The sequence below is a fragment of the Myiozetetes cayanensis genome, unplaced genomic scaffold, assembly GCF_022539395.1.
Source record: "Myiozetetes cayanensis isolate MyiCay16 unplaced genomic scaffold, myiCay2020 scf19, whole genome shotgun sequence".
In the NCBI taxonomy this organism is placed as follows: Eukaryota; Metazoa; Chordata; class Aves; order Passeriformes; family Tyrannidae; genus Myiozetetes; species Myiozetetes cayanensis.
Genome location: NW_026087400.1, coordinates 13,649,428 through 13,667,260, shown reverse-complemented (window position 1 = coordinate 13,667,260; position 17,833 = coordinate 13,649,428). Strand labels below are relative to the sequence as shown.

Here is a 17,833-nt window from a genome sequence, read left to right as displayed (position 1 = left end):
CTGTGACTCTTTTCACTTGCCGGTGCTCAGTTCTGTGCAGCTTCCTTTGTTCTCCTCCTCCTGGGTTTGTGTGTCCATGTTCACAGCCTGGCAGCTTTGGGGAGAAGCAGCCACGTGAATTCTGACCCGAGTTCCTTTACTGCTTCTGCAGAGGCAAAGCTTCCTCCTTTGTGTCAGTCCCTCTCGTGTGTTCTCATGTCTCCAGCCTCAAGTTCAAATGGTCTTACTGGTTGCTTCCCAAATATATTAAAGTAAGCTTTCAGAAACCGGGAATGTGTTTTCTTTTAACACGAGTCTGATTTCCACAAAATCAGTTTTGTAACTCTGTATTTGCTGTTCTTACACCAGCCCCACTGGTTTTCCTCAGCTTTTGAGAGTTCTTTTGCTATGAATCACCAGTGAATTAGACCTGGTTGATCATAGATCACAGCCAGGAATAACTTCAGGGGCTGTAGTGGGCACTGCAGTGGGAGTTTAATTTCCCTGTGAAGTTTAAAACTGTAAAGTAAGGATTTGTAAGGCTTGCATGGGGGAAATGGGAATTGATCCTGCCTAAAAAACTGGTTTGGCTGGCATAGCTTGGCTTTTTGTGCTGGTCACTGCTTCTGGAAGGCTAGTGGCTCCTTTGTGTTGTTGCAGTTTTGTTAACCAAGGAATAGGTTGGATGGTACCTATCTGGTGTCTGACCATCTGAAGGCAGGTGGAACTTCCAGCCAGCAGGTTCAGAGTTTGAACAAATTGTTTCATGTTGACTGTTTGCCATTAGATGTGACTGTGTGGATGTACCATTGCTCTCTGTGACAGCAGCAAGCTTAGAAATGCTTCCTAGGCAGATTTAGGGGAGGAAAATAGCGCTACAGTCAGAACCGAAACTACTTGAAGAAATCCTTTTAGGTGATTTTGATTGAGTGCCTTTTATGATGAACTTCGCAAGACCTCTGTCAGTAAAATTTGAAGGCTCGGTGTAGCACCTCTTTGTTTCTTGACCTTGCTGTGGTGGCATTTGCCAAAATGTTCTCCATAACATGAGGTTTTTGTGAAACTGGATGAAAACAAAAGTATTGTGGTTTTTAGCAATATAACCAAAGCATTGCTGCTTGTTCTGAGGGGAGATGGACATGGAATGTGGAAAGTCCTTGCTTGTTTGAAAATAGTGTCAACTCTAAAGTGAAAATTATGGTTGCTGGTACTGTTTCATTATCAGGCAAGTGTTTACAAGAGCAGAATTAAAAAATTTCGTGTGCTTGAGCAACACTAGTGCAACCACCTACAAAAGCAAAGAGACTACTTAAAGTAAAATTAGGCACTGGCAGTTCACTGACTGCACGGGAAGCCCTTCCTTAGGGAGGGGAGGCGGAGTTGTTAAATGTCACTGATACATTTGCCTGGGATTCCCCTGCTCCATTCCAGCACTGCTGCAGAGCCTGCCTTCTGTGCTGCAGGTCCAGCCACAGGAGTAAATGGAGTGTTTGTAATAGTGCTTCGAGCTCTCTTCATATCTAGAGTGCTTTCAGGAGGTAAGTGTGGGGGTGTTGGAGCAAATTTGTCTCCCAGTAACCAGTGTGGTAATGGCAGAATGTTTCCATCCTCACTTCAAGGGTGCATCAACATTAACATCAGGGAAGGGGCACTGGGGCTGAAGTTGAAAGGTTGAGGCCAGACTTTCAGCTTTAGTCATCATGAAAACAGCCAAGTGCTGCCCTCATCTAATGAAGAACGTTTGTGGTTCAGAAACTTCAGATCTGAGCCTGTGTGAAAAAGAGCACAATGAACCAGTGACTAAGTAGTTAAATTCTAAAATGATGTAAAATGTAAATTCAGTTGTTAATGACAGAATGGTGTGAGATAGGTAGTTGATCTAAAGGAGTTAAACAGTTCAACTAGAGCCCTGCATGGGTGTGTGTTTTCTTAGGTTGTAAATCAGACTAGCTTTTGATTGTAAATCCTTCCTAAGGTTTTTAAAGACAACTGCAGTTGTTATTTAAGTCAGTGTGTATATAAAGCATTTAAACTGGGGGCATCTCTTAAAGAAAAAAGCCTTTCAAGTATATCTGGAAAATTACATACACCATGACCTGCTGCACAAATGTCCTGAATTTTTTGAAGGCCTTTTTTGTCATCTGGACATTTATCCCTCCCTTTGGATAACTGGCACTGTATTTTTGTTCAGGCACGTCTTTGCAGCACAAGCACTGTGCCATGCTGTTTCTTTGAATGAGTAGTTAATATTTGGCTACTTTAATGTCTCCAGGAGCAGAAGACCGTCTTTTCCTTCTGCTGGATGGCCTGTGCTACTTCTTACATTAAATTAATTAAATCAGTTGGGCCTGTAAAAATAGCTTCAAGCAGCAACAATAAAAAGTTTTCTGAAAACTGAAGTGCCTTGTTTTGAACAAAATAGTGATTTTCGTATGACTCCTAATGAGTCTGCAGATAATGTTATGTCTCTGTGAAATACCAGCTATTTTAGTGCAGTGACGTGAGTGAACACGACCACAGGATCATTTAATTGTGAATGTGAAAGGCGAGAGGAGTCCCTGCGAGTGAGTTCTGCACGGCAGGGTAGGTGGGGTAGTGTGTAACCTTCCCCTCTGCCTTCTTCAGGCTTGAAAAGGTAGGAAGAACCTGGGGTTTTTTGAGTGTTTCTGAGCAGCTCCCAGGTACCGTTTTCCTGTTTCTGTGGTCTCAGAGCCGTGTGCTGCTGCGTCAGGTGCTCAGAGAAGCCCTTTGGAGAACAAGCGAGGGCGGTGCCGAGTCGGGGCTGTGTGTCCCGGCTGCTGCCAGCTGCAGGCAGGCTCTGCTCTGCAGCCTGGGACGCGATTCCCAGCTCCCACCTGATGGGGTAACTCCAAGTCTCTCTGCTTAGAGTGAATGTAATTTAATTCCTGCTTTTACAGCTGGTAAATTTACTCTGGGTTTTTCATCAGAGAGGTTTTTGCTTGGAGAATTCTGTCTGCCTCCGTTCGGTCGTATTTATTAAAAAATCGTTGGAACTACGAGAAAAGAAAGATGCTCGCTGGTGGGAGCTGTGGGGGTGTGCAGGGGCTTGGCTGGCAGAGGGATGCTTTCCAAAGGCTGTGGAACAGCTTTGTAGCAAATTCAAACCTGCTGACAAGAGGCTTCTCCAGGGTACAGGCTGTAAGGCATTGCAGTGCACAGGCTGGATAGCAGGCATGGGAGAAGCACTCGAGGAAATAGCTGGCTGTCTGCATTTGTGGAGATTCCCTTAATACAGGCAGGTTGTGTGGTCATTTTGGCCCACTTGGCTCTGAGACAAGTGGAGTGGCTTGAATGCATTGTTGTGATGGGTTTGTGCTTTTGGGAAGGTACACTGGCATCTGGAACAGAGCAGAAAGGGAACACGAGGTCAGTTTGGTCTTTGTGGCCTTTAAATTGCTCTATTGTTAGTCTGGATGGGAGAGAGAAAAAATAACTTCTAAAAGCCCTTGCGTATCCTTTATTTGACTTCCTTCACGTCAGGTTTTTTGGTGCTGGATTTTTTTAGGTGGTTCTGTTTCAAAGCATCATTATTCTGCAGCAGATTAGGATGGAGAAGTTAGGATGTTCATACTACGAATGGTGAGAGTAGCAGAAAAATAGTATGGGAGTATGGATTTTAAAAAAAAACATATACTCAAAAGGAGAAAGAAGAACTGAAAATGTTGGAATTAGAAAGCCTCAACTTGCACTGAATAAACCAAAGAAATCAGTTTCTTGGGAGTACTGCAGAAGCAGTATTGAGGTATTTTTTCCAGACTATATTTCATGAGCTAGATTCAAGATTAAAGTCCCTAAGAAAACCTGAATTATATAATGTGAAGGGATAATGTGATTCTGTAAAGTGTGAGAAGTTGAAAGATCACTTCTGCTTTATGTCCTTACTAATTTTTTAGGCAGGAGTTGTCACTGTGCAGTAATAACTGCAGGGCAACTGAGAACAGTTTCTAAAGAATCCCTCTGGATATCTCAGCCATTCCAGGTGATCATTCAGCAAGTGGAATAGGACCAAGGAGTATGGCAAGCTTTTCATGACTAAGGCATCGTGGTGGGTGAAGGGAAAGAACAAGTGGCTGAATAAATTTGAAAGGAATGGGAAAAAAAATCTTGGCAGGAGTCAGTGAGCACCTTTAGGATTGCAGCTTAAATCCAGTGATTGACGTCAAAACCCCAACCTGCCCGTGCTAGGACTCGAAAGATGGTGAACTATGCCTGGGCAGGGCGAAGCCAGAGGAAATTCTGGTGGAGGTCCGTAACGGTCCTGACGTGCAAATCAGTCGTCTGACCCGGGTCTAGGGGCGAAAGACTAATCGAACCATCTAGTAGCTGGTTCCCTCCGAAGTTTCCCTCAGGATAGCTGGCACTCGGCAGGAGGCAGTTTTACCCGGTAAAGCGAATGATTAGAGGTCTTGGGGCCGAAACGATCTCAACCTTCTCTCAACTGATAGTAATTGTATGTGGGGGTATAAAAGTAAATTGGGCCAGGGCAAAACCACGACACTGCCTTAAGTTACTTTTTCAAGGAAATGGGTTTTGATATTCTGCTGCTTAATACTGTGAAGAACTTTGAAACATGTTTTCTTTGCATGAAGAGGGTGGAAAGAACAACAGGTTTTGTTTAAGTTCAGGTGTTAATTTGAACCTCTTCGTAATTTAGTATGTTCCAAACTAATATTTGAAATAATTTCAATTCTGATCTATCAGTTTCTTATTTCTCAGGAAAGTGGGGAATATATATATTGTAAAGGCATGCACAAACATTTCTTTGAGCTTGTAGGTTATGATTGAGGGGGATATTAATGCTGTATAAGTTAGCAGTGAATGTGGAACAGTGTAAAGGTGAATTTGTAGAAGAAGGTCCTGGTTTCCTGCAGTTAGAACTTGGCTTTTGTTCCTTCAGGGGGGAAAGCTGCAGGAAAGAAAATGAATTAACTCAAGTTCTTGTTTGCATTTTTTGCTGGAAGTTACAATCCCATTTTTGATTTTTTTATTCTAGCTTTTTTTTTTCTAAAAGTGTTCTAAGGTTGTTATTTTTATTATTATAAGTGGGAGCTTTGCCTCCTCAGTCAGACAACTCAGTGAGTTTAATTTTATGTCAAATTTGTAATAAGTTAATTACCCTCTTGTTTGTGTGGTGACAGGTAGCTTGGTACCAGCATGGAGAAGAGTGATTGTCCTGAAGTAGTGCTGATCTTAACCATCCCCACTGCAAACCCCCAGAAATAATGAACTGATAGGAAAAATTGTGGCCATTTATAGTTTCTGCAGAGCTTCTGATGCTGTGGGATGAGGCTCTGTGGCCCATGGAAGAGCTGGTGTGCTGGAAAAAGCCTTTATTGACTAATAAAATCTGTGGACTGTGGTCTTTCTTATTAGACTCTATTAATCTCAGTTTAAAATAAAGATGCATTTTAGTGCATCTAGTGGTACAAACCCAGCTATATGATCTCTTTTAGACCCTTACGGGCCTCAGAAAAGGAGGATCAAATCAGAATTTTTATTTTGATAAAAATACAATAGCACCAGGAGCAGCTTTGTAATATCAAACCCCAAAATGTAACAGGCTGCCCCCTCAAAATTGAACCACTAATGGGAAAAAAGCGTTGCTTCTGCTGGTCTGCACATTCTGGGATCACAGCAGGAAAAGAGAGAAGCTGTTTTGAAGGAAGTTGGATGATAGCTGCAAGACATGGGATTAAACTGAGCAATGGACAAGGATGAAGGGCCATGAGGTTTTTTTGGGAAGTGCAAGGTTAATGACCCGGGATGCTCTGTGACGTGTGTTGGGGCTGGTTCTTGAGCTGTTGGGCAGCATAAGGCCAAGATGATGAGAATTGCATTTGGCACCCACTGCTGGCAGGATTGCTGACGTCTGTGCAGGGTTTGTGGGGCAGGAGCTGTGCTCAGTCCAGTGCTCAGCGATGGAAATCAGCTGTCCTGGAGCACCTGCACTAAAGGCTCGAGCCTGAGTTACCCAAGGTGTGAAATTCATGTCCAGTATGTGATGTGTACTGAAACAGAGCCTGTGGGGTATCCTGTACAGCGTTCTGTAGCTGATGAGAGTTTATTTGTGTGATTAAAGAGGAACAGACTGCAGGTTTGCTTGTGCTGAATCCTTGCTTGAGTTTCATCTTGGAGCAATGAAACCAGGCTGACCCTCCAGGCTGTGTGCACTGGGGGTGCTGTTTGCTCTCCAGAAGCCATCCCTCCTGGCACTACTGAAAATAACTGCTGATGGTGTTTGATGCCGTGAACTGTGAGGTTTTTCTTGTGCTCTGAGTGGTTCAGGGGGTTCTGTGAGCGGCCTTGCTGGGGTGATCCCAGTCACAGTGCCCTTCTGTGCTCACTGTCTTCACCTTGCCCTCCCAGCCTCCAGGGGAGCCTCTGGCCTTCAGGCATCCTGAGGGTTGGAAATGTGTCATACAAATGATGTAATTCAATAATTCTCACCTGCCTAAGGTGACTAAATGGTGGCACTCCTACACCAGGGGTAAGTACAGAGAAGTTTGATTATGTTTCAGGTACCCATATGTGGCATTTTGGGGAAATGCAAGACTCTCCAAAGCTGTGAACTAGAACGGTTACAACCTTTAATCACTCTTGTTTTGGAGTTTTCTTCAACCATAGGCGTACAGTGCTTTCTTCTCTTACATTTAACTTGCTTTTAAGCTTTGGTTAAACTGAATCACTAAAGGAATAATAAATTTAATATTAGACTTGCCTATGTGTTGATTTTCTTTATCTTGGAAAATGTTCTTTTCTGTGTGAAAGGAAGTTGCTTTTTCTGCAGAAACATGAAAAACATGAAAAGGGTTGGAAGTTCTGAAATACTTTTAAGAAACTTGAAGTAGCAGGTAATTTCTCATACTTCTGAATGGGTAGCATAGCTGTCCTATGTGATTTTCCTAGAATGTAGCATTTTTTTGGTCTTGCTTTGATTATTTAGGACCAACTTCTTGTACTGCTGTGTTTCATTTTGGTGTAGAACAGCTCTGTTGGAAAGATGAGATTTATCTTTGTGTATTACACAGCTGTTGAAGTTTATGATCATCTTTACAGGGTGGTATGCACGGTGAAAAAGATTTTAACTTCTTAAACTGGACCTCAGTTTGGTTGTCTGGGCACTTAAAGTGTACCTAGTCTGGAGCCATTCAGTGTTGTACTTGAGTAAGTGGGAATGACATCCTGGTTGGGCAGTGAAGGACTTCTCTGGAGTGTGTATTTGCAGATTTCTAGGGATAGCATTTGGCTCTAGAGCTTGTAGGGATAACATGGTAATGCATTATTTTTTTCTTTAAAATGTGGTGTTCTATCATGTGCAGTTCTGACAAAAGGGGGAAAACCGGAGGTGTCCGATGGATCTGAAGCTGAGGTTTGGAAACTTCCCCTGAGGAAGTAGTTGACAGAATCCGGCTCCAGATGAAGGTTCACAGGCAATGCCTCTCACCAGGGAGCTCCCCGAGCTGGGGGAGCGCTGCATCAGATGTGAGTGGTGGTGTCAGTGGAACTGTTGATTGTGGGGGTGTAACATAACCTCAGCTGTGATTTTACAGGCTGTTGGAGCAACAGCACTTACCTGCTGGCTTGCTTGTGCTGCCTTTTCCTTTGAACCCCCAGTAGCTCTGTTTTCTATATTTCAAATAGAGTTTGAATTTATTATCACTTTCGGAGTTCATTTCTACTTGGCAAACTGAATTTCTGTGTCTAGAATAGTTTTGTGACTTCCAGACCGTGCTATACTTTAACCTGCTTGTGGCAGTCAAGCTGGAGATTGTTAAACTGTCATTATTGCAAGCTGATCTGTAATGAATCCTTTATAAATGAAATGTGATACCTTTATGGAAAGCAGTTTGCTTTAGCTCCTGGTTTTGCTTGGGAAATATTCACTGTTTTCTGTAAACCAGAAGGTTCAAATAGCAGACATCAATATTAGTTGTCAATGGTGGCTGTGAGGGGTAAATAAGAAATCAATGCATTTTAGAATTTGTGGAACTGTTGGAAAATAGAAAAAATCGAATGTTGCAACAAATGTAAATATTCTTTCGTCGTATATACTGTTGCAAGTCTAAAAGCTGAACTCATTTTGTGTGTATGAATGGATATAAATAAGTGTGCTCTGTGAAAACGCAGGGAAACAACATGAAATGTGGTTTTGAAATGTCGATTGGAACGTGCAGGCTGAATGCAGTCGGTGTTCTTGAGCGCATGCTGAGGAAGGAAGGAAGGCTGTTAATAAAAAATAATAAACCCCCGAGTTCCTTCAGTTCGATTACACCCAATGTGCTTAGCCTTGAGCTGAGAGCCTTCGTGCCCTGTTTGGGCTTGGTAACCACCAGAGCCTTTCTGTGCCATGGTGTGGCTGTTGCCCAGCCCCGGTAAGTGGTGAACACCGTGCTGATGCCCTGTGCTTGTGCTGGCACGTGCCAGCTGGGCAGCTCTGAGCGATGAAGGGCCAGGATGCTGTTGCAGGGTTGTGTGCAAGTGCAGAACACGAAGAAAGCGTCACAGGCTTAAAGAGGAATGGGGAGGGGGAGTAGGCATGGGGTGGTTCTAATCTAAGGATTAGTGGCTGGTGTTTTCAAAGCTTTTGGGATGGTCACTCCTCTCGGAGGAAGGGGACTGGGACTTTGTGGAGAGAGGTGGAGATGAAAGTCAACTGATACATTTAAGATAAACTATTCATTTTTTTATAGAAAGATGCAATTACTATAGTTAAAGTTACAGTTTACTGTGAAAATGAAAGCAAATTCCAGAAATCTTGCTTTAGGGAGGAAAAGAGAAAATGTGAGCCCATATTATCATAATGAAATCCTGTTTAAAAATCACTGATAACTGAAGTTGGGGCTAGTTTTCCTAATTGCTGAGGAACTTCACTATTTTTTCTTTCCACTTGTGGGTTTTTTTTTTTTTTTTGTATATGTGTTTGAGGATGCAAATATGTTAGGTTTTTGATTTTTTTGATCTTTTCAGGTGCAGGCAGGTTTCCAGAGATTTGTGCTGCTCAGTAACTGCATGAGCAGGGTGACTGGGCAAAGTTGTTCTAGTGGGGGCTAAGCTGATCTTGAGGCTTGGCTGAAATGGATGCTGGATCTTAACAGGCCAACTGCTCCTTGCTCTTGCTGCTGGGATGTCTGTGATGAGGATTTTCTTCTGGTGTTATTCAGGGAATGGATTGATACTGGAGAACATCATGCAGTGTGTTTGGAAAGCCATGAATTGAAAAGAAGGTTGTGTGGGCTCTTTGAGGACATCCATAGGCAGTAATATAGAAGCAACTGCTGGCTGAGGTTCAAACTGATGTTTTCAGATTAAATGTGAATTTTTTTATCTGAATCTCTTTAAGGAGCCATCCCTCTCTTCTTTCCGTAAGGATTTGGTCTATAGTTGTTAAAACCACTTTCTTGTTATCCCCTGAGTTGGTGAGAAAGGAGTACAGCTGGTTCCAAGGACAGCTCCTGCTCAGCCACTCCCAGGAACTGGCCTGGCTGTGCTCTCTTGGGTTTTGGTTGTCATGTGCACCAAGCAGTGCCTTTGATCTCCAGCTGGAGCAGGGAGATACAGCAGGAAAGGATTCCTTCTGGTTTGTAACTTGCCCAGGAATTCAGCAGAACATCTGGGCTGTGTTTCCAGGGAAATCCTATGCCAGCCTTCTGGGTATTAGGGCACTGAAAACCAAATCCTTGAAAATGGAGTATTTTCATGATTTCATTGCTCCTGACCTGGAGAAGAGATTCAAGTAGCAGATGAGAGTGATTGGGTGTGAGAACTTGCATCCCTTTACCTGCTGGCTTCACTCTGTGGTTTAACAGTTCCCATCTCAAACTCTTCCTTTTTGGAGTCTTTGTAACATGGAATAAATATGTACAGGCCTGTTCTGTGTGCATCTTGAGACCTGCAGTAGTGGTTTCCTCCCAGAAAGGCACCACACCTGAGTGGGGATCTAAAGCTTATGGGGAGCTGTTTCTTTGAGGTTAACTTTACTCCTGATCCTTTCAGCTCTAGTGGGGAGGAAAGGTGCCTCCTGCTACTACAGAAATCTCTGCTGTAGTAGAGGAAAACAGAGGCAGAACGTTGGCAGGGGACCCAGACTGGATGCCCTGGCCTTCCTTGTTGTCAAGTAGGGGGTGTTGTACAAATGTGTGGAACAGCAGATGTGAGGCTGTGTGAGATGTGAGCTGGTCTGGTGGAGTGGCATGTGTGGATGAAGAAAAAAACCTGGTACCTGTGACCTGAGATTTTAGGAGAAATGTATTTATTAAAGGTAATGGTTTCTTCTGTGAATCTTATTTGGGGTTGAAGGCAACTAAATGGAAGATGGATGGCTCCAGCCAGTAGTTTGAACAGTTGACCGGGCTCCTTCAAACAAGCCTCTTTGGAAATGCTGGCATTAAAGCAGTTTTTCAGTTGAAAGCTGAACTATGATTGTCTTTGCCTAAAGCTTTGCTAATTCTTACTGAGCACTGGTTTTGTGCTGCCCCATCACTGGAGCATCCCAGTGGTGTATTAAGTGACGTCGTTAAAATCTGTCCAGGGCAGATTGCAGACTGGGATATCCAAGGGATTAAAGGTTGTGCAGTAAAAGTTCATCTCTTCAAGTTAAATATTTACACCCTGCAAGTATGAGAAAGCCATGGGATACTCGAGTACTAGAAAGACCAAACAAATAATTGCTCATTTTCCAAACTCGAAAGGAACTTCTCTATGAAGTATTCCCATTTAAAACACTTGTTAGAGCCCTCAAACTGTAATGTTTTGATGCTTGAAGGTTTATCTTCTGAATGCCGTTTTGAGAATTAGAGCTGTTCCTCGAACAGAGGCGTCTGCGGTGCCATGTGCAATAAAACGTAGTGATCCCCGGCGCCAGGCCGGTGTTAGGGTTTATCGGGAGAGAGCAGGGCAGAGCTCCGTGGTTCCCGTGGGCGAGCAGGGGGTCCCTGCAGGCGGGGGGGCTCTGGAGGAGCTCCCACCGCGCGGGGCGAGTCCCGGCCTGTCCCTGTCCCTGCGCGGGGCTGGGAGCGCCGGCCCCGGGGAAGGGGCTTCTGTGCGGGAGGAGCCGCACCGGGGCGGAGGGAAGGGGCCTGCGGGGGGAGCGGGAGCGGCGCGCAGAGCCCGGCAGGAATAAGTGAATAGAGGAGCCGAGTGACGGCGGCGGGGCGAGCCGGGGGGCTCTGTGTGTCCCGGGGGCTCTGCGGGCGCTGTCCGTGCCCGGGCTCTGTGTGTCCCGGGGGCTCTGCGGGCGCTGTCCGTGCCCGGGGCTCTGTGTGTCCCGGGGGCTCTGCGGGCGCTCTCTGTGGCGCTGCCCGTGAGGGGGCGGGAGGGGCCGTGTCCGCAGCGCCGCTACCGCGGGCCCCGCCCCGGCCGGGCCGCGCCCCTGACGCTCCGCTCCGCTCTGCTCTGCTCTGCCCGCAGATGGCCGCCTGCGTGTCCCGCGTGGAGCTGTCCGTGTCCTGCCGCAGCCTCCTCGACAAGGACCTGCGCTCCAGGTCGGACCCGCTCTGTGTCCTGCTGCAGGACGCGGGCGGCGGCCGCTGGGCTGAGGTAAGAGCGGCCCCGAACGCGCCGGGTCTCCCCCTTTCCGTCCCGCAGGTTTTCCCAGCCGAGCGCACGGCACGCTGCGTTCGGTGGCTCAGTCGGTGGGCAGTCCCACGCTCAAACCCGCAGTGGTTTCATCAGTTGCTCGCTCTTTTGCTCAGGGCTGCATCGGGAGGTTCATTTGCCTGTTACAGTTTAACCTGCACCAGAGCTCACACTCCACAATACGCTGTTTCACCAGCTTTTCCCCCTCATTGTCAGAATTTTTCCACTGATGAAAGTTTATTTTCCAATGCTGTTTCCTATCCCGGTGAGCTGTTGGTCAGCCCGGTTCATCTCCGAACACGAGGCGTGGTGTGGGCTGTGTAGCCCTGCTGGTGCCTGTGTTCGCCCAGGGCAAGTAGAAAGCCGTGTGGGAGAACAGGTGCTTCGTCCTCCTCATCAACAGCTTTGCTCCTGTGTGTTTGTGCAGCTGGATCGCACGGAGAGGATCAAGAACTGCCAGGACCCCGAATTCTGCAAGAAACTGGTTGTGGATTACTACTTTGAGAAAGTGCAGAAGCTGAAATTCGGCGTGTATGACATTGATAACAAGACCTTTGATTTAAGTGACGATGACTACCTGGGAGGAGTTGAATGCACGCTGGGACAGGTATGTGGAGTTGTGTCAATTGATCTACAAAGTAGCAGCAAGAGTTGGGTTTATTATTAAAAATTAGGTGCAAAGTTGCTTTATCAAAGGTTTTGACACATTCAAATTTGAAAACACACTGTTAAACATGTTAGTTTTGTGTTACTGTTGAACATAGTTAGAAAAATCATTGTGTCAATCACAAAGTGAAGGTTAGAAATACTCATGGTGTGTAATTAATGGCTTAATTTAGGAGGTACTTGTGGCACTAAAGGCAGTTTGAGAGTAAGGAAGCAAGAGAGCTTGGAGAGCTCTCATGGAGTTTCCTTTGCACAAAGGGATCATCAGGCAGTAAATTTAAGGAAATAAGACTAGTGGAGATTCTGTACTTGTTTCCTGAGGAGAGGTTTGTATAGCAAGGTAGGAGAAGAAAAGCGGGGCTCACATTATTAAACAAAGACTCGATAAATTAAATATTCTTTTCTGGTTTTTGTAGCTTTCTGGCTACCCGTGATATCAATGCCTCTTGTGTCACAGAGGCAGCAAAAATAGATGGCTACAGTTAACTTTGGAGATGTGTTTGTGGGCATTTTACAGTTAACTTTGGAGATGTGTCTCCTGGATAGGGAGAGAACATAACTTCCAGACTGTTTAGCCATTCAGGAGCACAAACTGATGTCTGTCACTGTTGGTAGTGCATTTAAATCTTCTTAGAACTTTTAGGAGAGTTTGAAAATTTTGCACCTGAAGAATAATTCTTTGCCCTTTGTCTAAGTTGATATTTAGATTACCTGTCTTTTAACCTTAGGTTGTGTCCAGCTCTGTGTTCACCCGACCGCTGGAACTGGAGCAGGGAAAGCCAGCAGGGAAGGGCACTATTACGGTAAATAAGGGATTTATGTGAAAAACTTTCATATATTGCCTGGGACAAAGTGGCATTTCTGGTTTGTGTGTCAGAGTTTCTTTCATGGACAAAGTACGAGCAGAACTCTTGATTTCTTGTTTAATTTTTTTTAACCCCTACATTTCTGTGGTACAGATTTCAGCAGAGGAGATTAAAGATACCAGGATTGTGTACCTAGAAATGGAAGCCCAAAACTTGGACAAAAAGGTATTGATTTTTTTAAAAATTATATTGGATGCTTCTGTAGTAGTTACAGTTTATACCTTTTGTCCAGGAACCTCTCTCTGTGTTTGCAGACATTCAGCTAAGACAGTAATCCACGTGTGAGCAAAGGCTCGCTGTGGTTTGTTACTTACAGTGCAGTAAACTGGAGACACAGTTTGGTGTTGAAAACCACAATGTCAAACTGAAAACTCATTTGCCAGGTTTAGGTTTTGGGGCATTAATTTGGATTTGGAATATTCTGTATATTAATAGAGTTCAGTACGTAATTGTCTCCACTGAGTACTGTAGCTGTAAACTGATCTTTCTGTATTTTCATTAAAGAAGAAAAGGTGGAAATTTAGGTGTGCTGCTCATTGTTATTTGAAACCAAAGACCAATCCAGGGATTTAGTGGCCTAACTGCTCAGTCAGCAAAGTGATGTGATTTATATAGTGACAAACGTGGTCTGAGGGGGCAGGCTTGGAGCTGATAAATTCTGATAATTTATATGCAGCAGTTTAAAAGAGAAAAATAAAAACCAGGCAAGAAAACAAATGTGTAGTTTGTTTGACTTTGTGCTTTCTGTGAAGTATTGTGTACTGATTAGCCAACTCTTTCCTTGTTTTGGATAAAATGTAGGAGGCTGATGACTTCTGCTGGGTTTTTGTTTGCAGGATTTCTTAGGTAAATCAGATCCGTTTCTGGAGTTCTACAAGCAGGGTGATGCTGGAACGTGGCAGCTCGTGTACAGATCAGAGGTAGCATTTCCACACAGTGTTTTTCCTGAGATGATCAGATAGTTTACTCCTACTGAGAGTGGGAGTCCTACTCCTGGTTGTGCTTTGCACCAGTTTTGCAGAGAAAGTTGCACCCAATGAAAAGGAATTCTGCTGACTGAGCCTGCAGCAAATTGTTTATTTGCTGCCTGTTGACTGGGTGAAGCTGTTGAGTGAGAGAGCGACTCTCCTCCTTTTTCGTGGTGTTGAGCTGTTAGGTTGGCTTGGCTCTAAAATTGACCTGAACTCTGAAATCAGTCTTTAATTCCTGGCAGAGCTGTCGCTTGGCTCTCGATACCCGCCAGGGTTGAGCTGACTGAGCCTGTTCTCTGCTCACGTCACGTTTCTCAGTGATTGTGTTGCTGCATCCCTCACATGACATTATGCTGACATTTTTTTAAGGTGATCAAGAACAACCTAAATCCGTGCTGGAGGAAGTTCAGTGTTCCCTTGCAGACGTTCTGTGGTGGAGATTTTAATAAACCTATCAAGGTACAGCCTTCAGAAATTCTCTTTGTTTGTTGTTACAAGTCATCTGTTCTCTGTTGATGCTGACTGTGAGTTATCAGGCTGTCTGGTCACATTGTAATTTTTAGATTACCTTCCTAGAGTTGCAGTGTGGTAGGTAAGTGATGATATTCTGTTAAGTATGATGTCTGTATTAAAATATTATGAGTGTTCAAACTGAGAAGTCAGGAAATGCAGAAGTGACACAATTTCTAATGATTAGTAACAAGAAGAATTACAACTGGTTTTTCTTTTCACTGTTCTGTCCAGGATTTCAGGTTGGGCTTCAGTGGTGGTGTCTTGTTTGGTTTATATTTTTTTTTCTTGTGGCTTTCTACCACTGTTTTTAAGTTACCTGAGAAGCTCACAGGTGTTGTCTGATAGCAACTTTATTTGTTATTTTTTCTTCTAAGCAATGCATTGCTAATTTAAAGGCATTTAAATCAGTGGGTAGTTCTGTGTGAGTATAGTTCCTCTCTGCTTATCCAACACCTAAATACTTTGCATTTGCAGAATTTTCCTGTTTCATCCAGTCTTTGAAGAAGTCTCATGCTGGAAGCTGGGTCTGGAAGGTTTAGCAAAAAGCATGCATGCTAATGTTGTTTCTTGTGCAGTATGGCAGGTCCAAAGAATTACTGAGGCTATTAACCTGGAAATAGGTGTTCAGGTATGCTGGGCTCATTGACAGGTGGCAGTGCTCTGAGTGGTGTTCATGAGCTTTTATTGCTGAGGAATCAACCGTCTTAGGTCAGAAAAAACTCCTCTGGGTCCAAAAGTGAGCAGCAGATGTGTGAAGGAGATGGCTGAGAGATGCATGTTTGAACTGACACAACATGGCATGGTTTGTTCTGTGGGGCTATGTTTGCTGTAGTCCAAAAACATTTGTGTTGCTGTTTTGTTTCATTTGTTTTCCAGAAGCTTTCTGTGCTTTGAAGTTCACTTTGGAGTGATCTGCTTCTTCAAAAGGATAGATTTTAGCTGTTAGTCCATTTGAGCCAAAATTCTCGATGCATGTGCAAGTAGTCTATTAAATTTCCCAGTGCAGCTGTGAAAAAGGATTAAACTGTTCTTGTCCTTAACAGTCTGGGGAAGTCAGTCAGTCAGGGTGACAGGCAGGTGTTTCACTAGCAACACTGAAGAATATAATTGCAGTGGTGGTTTAATTTTCATCTGGCATTTGTTCCTCTGAACCTCTTGTTTGAGGCTTCAAAAAATTCCCATAGGAGCAATGATGTGTGAAATACTGGTCAAGGGAGAACCTGAACTCCAGCACAGTGGGAACAGCCATTCTGGTGTATCCTCTAAACATCAGCTTTGCCAGCTGTGTGAGGATTAGGCACAGAATGTGTGCGTGGACATAAATCTTTTGATCAGATGCTGCCCAGTATTATGGGAATTCTTTCTTCATTGCAATGCAGAGTGATGTTCTTGTTCAGTGTTAAGAACAGCTCAGATTTGTGACACAGCCTAATCTTCGTGATGGTTGTGTTAAAAATAAGGGCAAGTGAAAGCAGCGTCTCACCCCCGTGGTTATTTAAATGGAAAGAGCAAACGTAGCAAATAGAAGTGGCAAAATAGCAAAATAGAGATTTGTGGGTGTTGGTACAAGCTCGCAGGTTTGATGGCAGGTAGCTCAAAAGCAAAACCGTTTTCTGAAAGGATGAAGGTGGAGAAGGGGGCACAGTCACTGTGGTATCTCGTTCCCCCATTAAAGCAGTGAAGGATGACTTGCTGCTTCCCATTTAGGTGGCTATCTTAGGCCATAATTCACCTGGCTGTTTGTACAGGTTTTCCACTTACAACAGTGGAGGATCCCGAGTAGATCCAAATAGTCCTAAAAGAACCCTGTCTCAAATTCAGGTATCTAGCCATTGAATTTGATATCCTTACCCCATCTTGTCCCATTGTCCTGAGGAGAAAGCTGTCCCTGTGGTTTATGATGGAGTAACAGCAGTTTCTGGATGACTAAAGGCAAATCTTGGAAAGGAAGCAGATTGGGAATCTGTGTGGCAGGAGAGCTTCATTAGGGGAGCAGCCAGCTGCTTGTAGCTGTTTCTTAGTTGGCTGCTTCTGGAATTACTTGTGTTCTACAGCTGTGTGCATGGAGTGCCTTAGAAATGCTCTTCACAGTGGTTTCGTGGGGAGCTACTGACAACACATCTCCCCTTGCTTGCTGTAAGCCACAGCTGAGAGCATGTTTTTGTTTGTAAATGCATTGCTCTTTTGCATTGTCTAGTTCTGAAGCTTTCATGCTGATTTAAACATGACTGGTTATTAATGAAGTGCTTATCATTTGGTCTGTATAAGATGCAGAAAAAGACAGACTTACTGTTCCATGGAAATTGCAATTTCCTTGTAAATCGATGCTATTGTTGGACAGAAAAAAGAGCATATTCAGAAAGTGCTTAGATAATGAAGTTTTAATTGCTTCTTCCCATTACTCCAGTTCCATATCTTGTCGTGAATGATCTCACATTTATACATCTGGGCTGTGGAATGTTGGAATTTTTTAAGGTTTCTTTGAAATTTTTATTTATTTATTAATTTAATAATTTCCATTTGAACCAGGGAAAGAGTTTATTTAAAATTTTCACTTGTGCATACTTGAACATGATGAGGAAGTGAACATTTTTGAGATTCACTCTGGGGGTGTGTCTTTACTCCTGGGTTTCAATTAGTCATGTGGCCAATACCCCCAGTGCTGCTTGCAAAGGTGGGACAGAGCAGATGGGCTGGGGAGCAGCAGCTGGTCCCTCTAGCACGGGACACCCATGTCCTGCCCCTTCCTCCCTTGCAGGTTGAGTATCCATGTCCTGCTCCCTCCTCCCCTACAGGTTGAGTGTCCATGCCCTGCTCCTTCCCTGCAGGAGCAGTGTCCATGTCCATGCCCTGTTCCTTCCCTGCGGGTGCAGTGTCCATGCCATGCCCATGTCCATTCCCTCCCTGCAGGAGCAGTGTCCATGCCCATTCCCTCCCTGCAGGAGCAGTGTCCATGCCCATTCCCTCCCTGCAGGAGCAGTGTCCATGCCCATTCCTCCCTGCAGGAGCAGTGTCCATGCCCATTCCCTCCCTGCAGGAGCAGTGTCCATGCCCATTCCCTCCCTGCAGGAGCAGTGCCCATGTCCATTCCCTCCCTGCAGGAGCAGTGTCCATGTCCATGCCCATTCCCTCCCTGCAGGAGCAGTGTCCATGCCCATTCCCTCCCTGCAGGAGCAGTGTCCATGCCCATTCCCTCCCTGCAGGAGCAGTGTCCATGCCCATGCCCATTCCCTCCCTGCAGGA

The 17,833-nt window shown here is 44.6% G+C and overlaps 1 protein-coding gene across 4 annotated transcripts in view; it reads left to right on the top strand.

The window, feature by feature from the left end:
• CPNE1 (copine 1) overlaps nt 1–17,833 on the top strand; it is a 40,816-nt gene that overhangs the window by 15,130 nt on the left and 7,853 nt on the right. For all 4 annotated transcript variants that reach the window (XM_050313420.1, XM_050313419.1, XM_050313418.1 and 1 more), the window contains 6 exons: nt 11,407–11,535; nt 12,002–12,181; nt 12,969–13,043; nt 13,200–13,271; nt 13,943–14,026; nt 14,447–14,536. In XM_050313420.1, the coding sequence (XP_050169377.1) occupies nt 11,407–11,535; nt 12,002–12,181; nt 12,969–13,043; nt 13,200–13,271; nt 13,943–14,026; nt 14,447–14,536 (630 nt within the window). The remainder of the gene's footprint in view (nt 1–11,406; nt 11,536–12,001; nt 12,182–12,968; nt 13,044–13,199; nt 13,272–13,942; nt 14,027–14,446; nt 14,537–17,833) is intronic.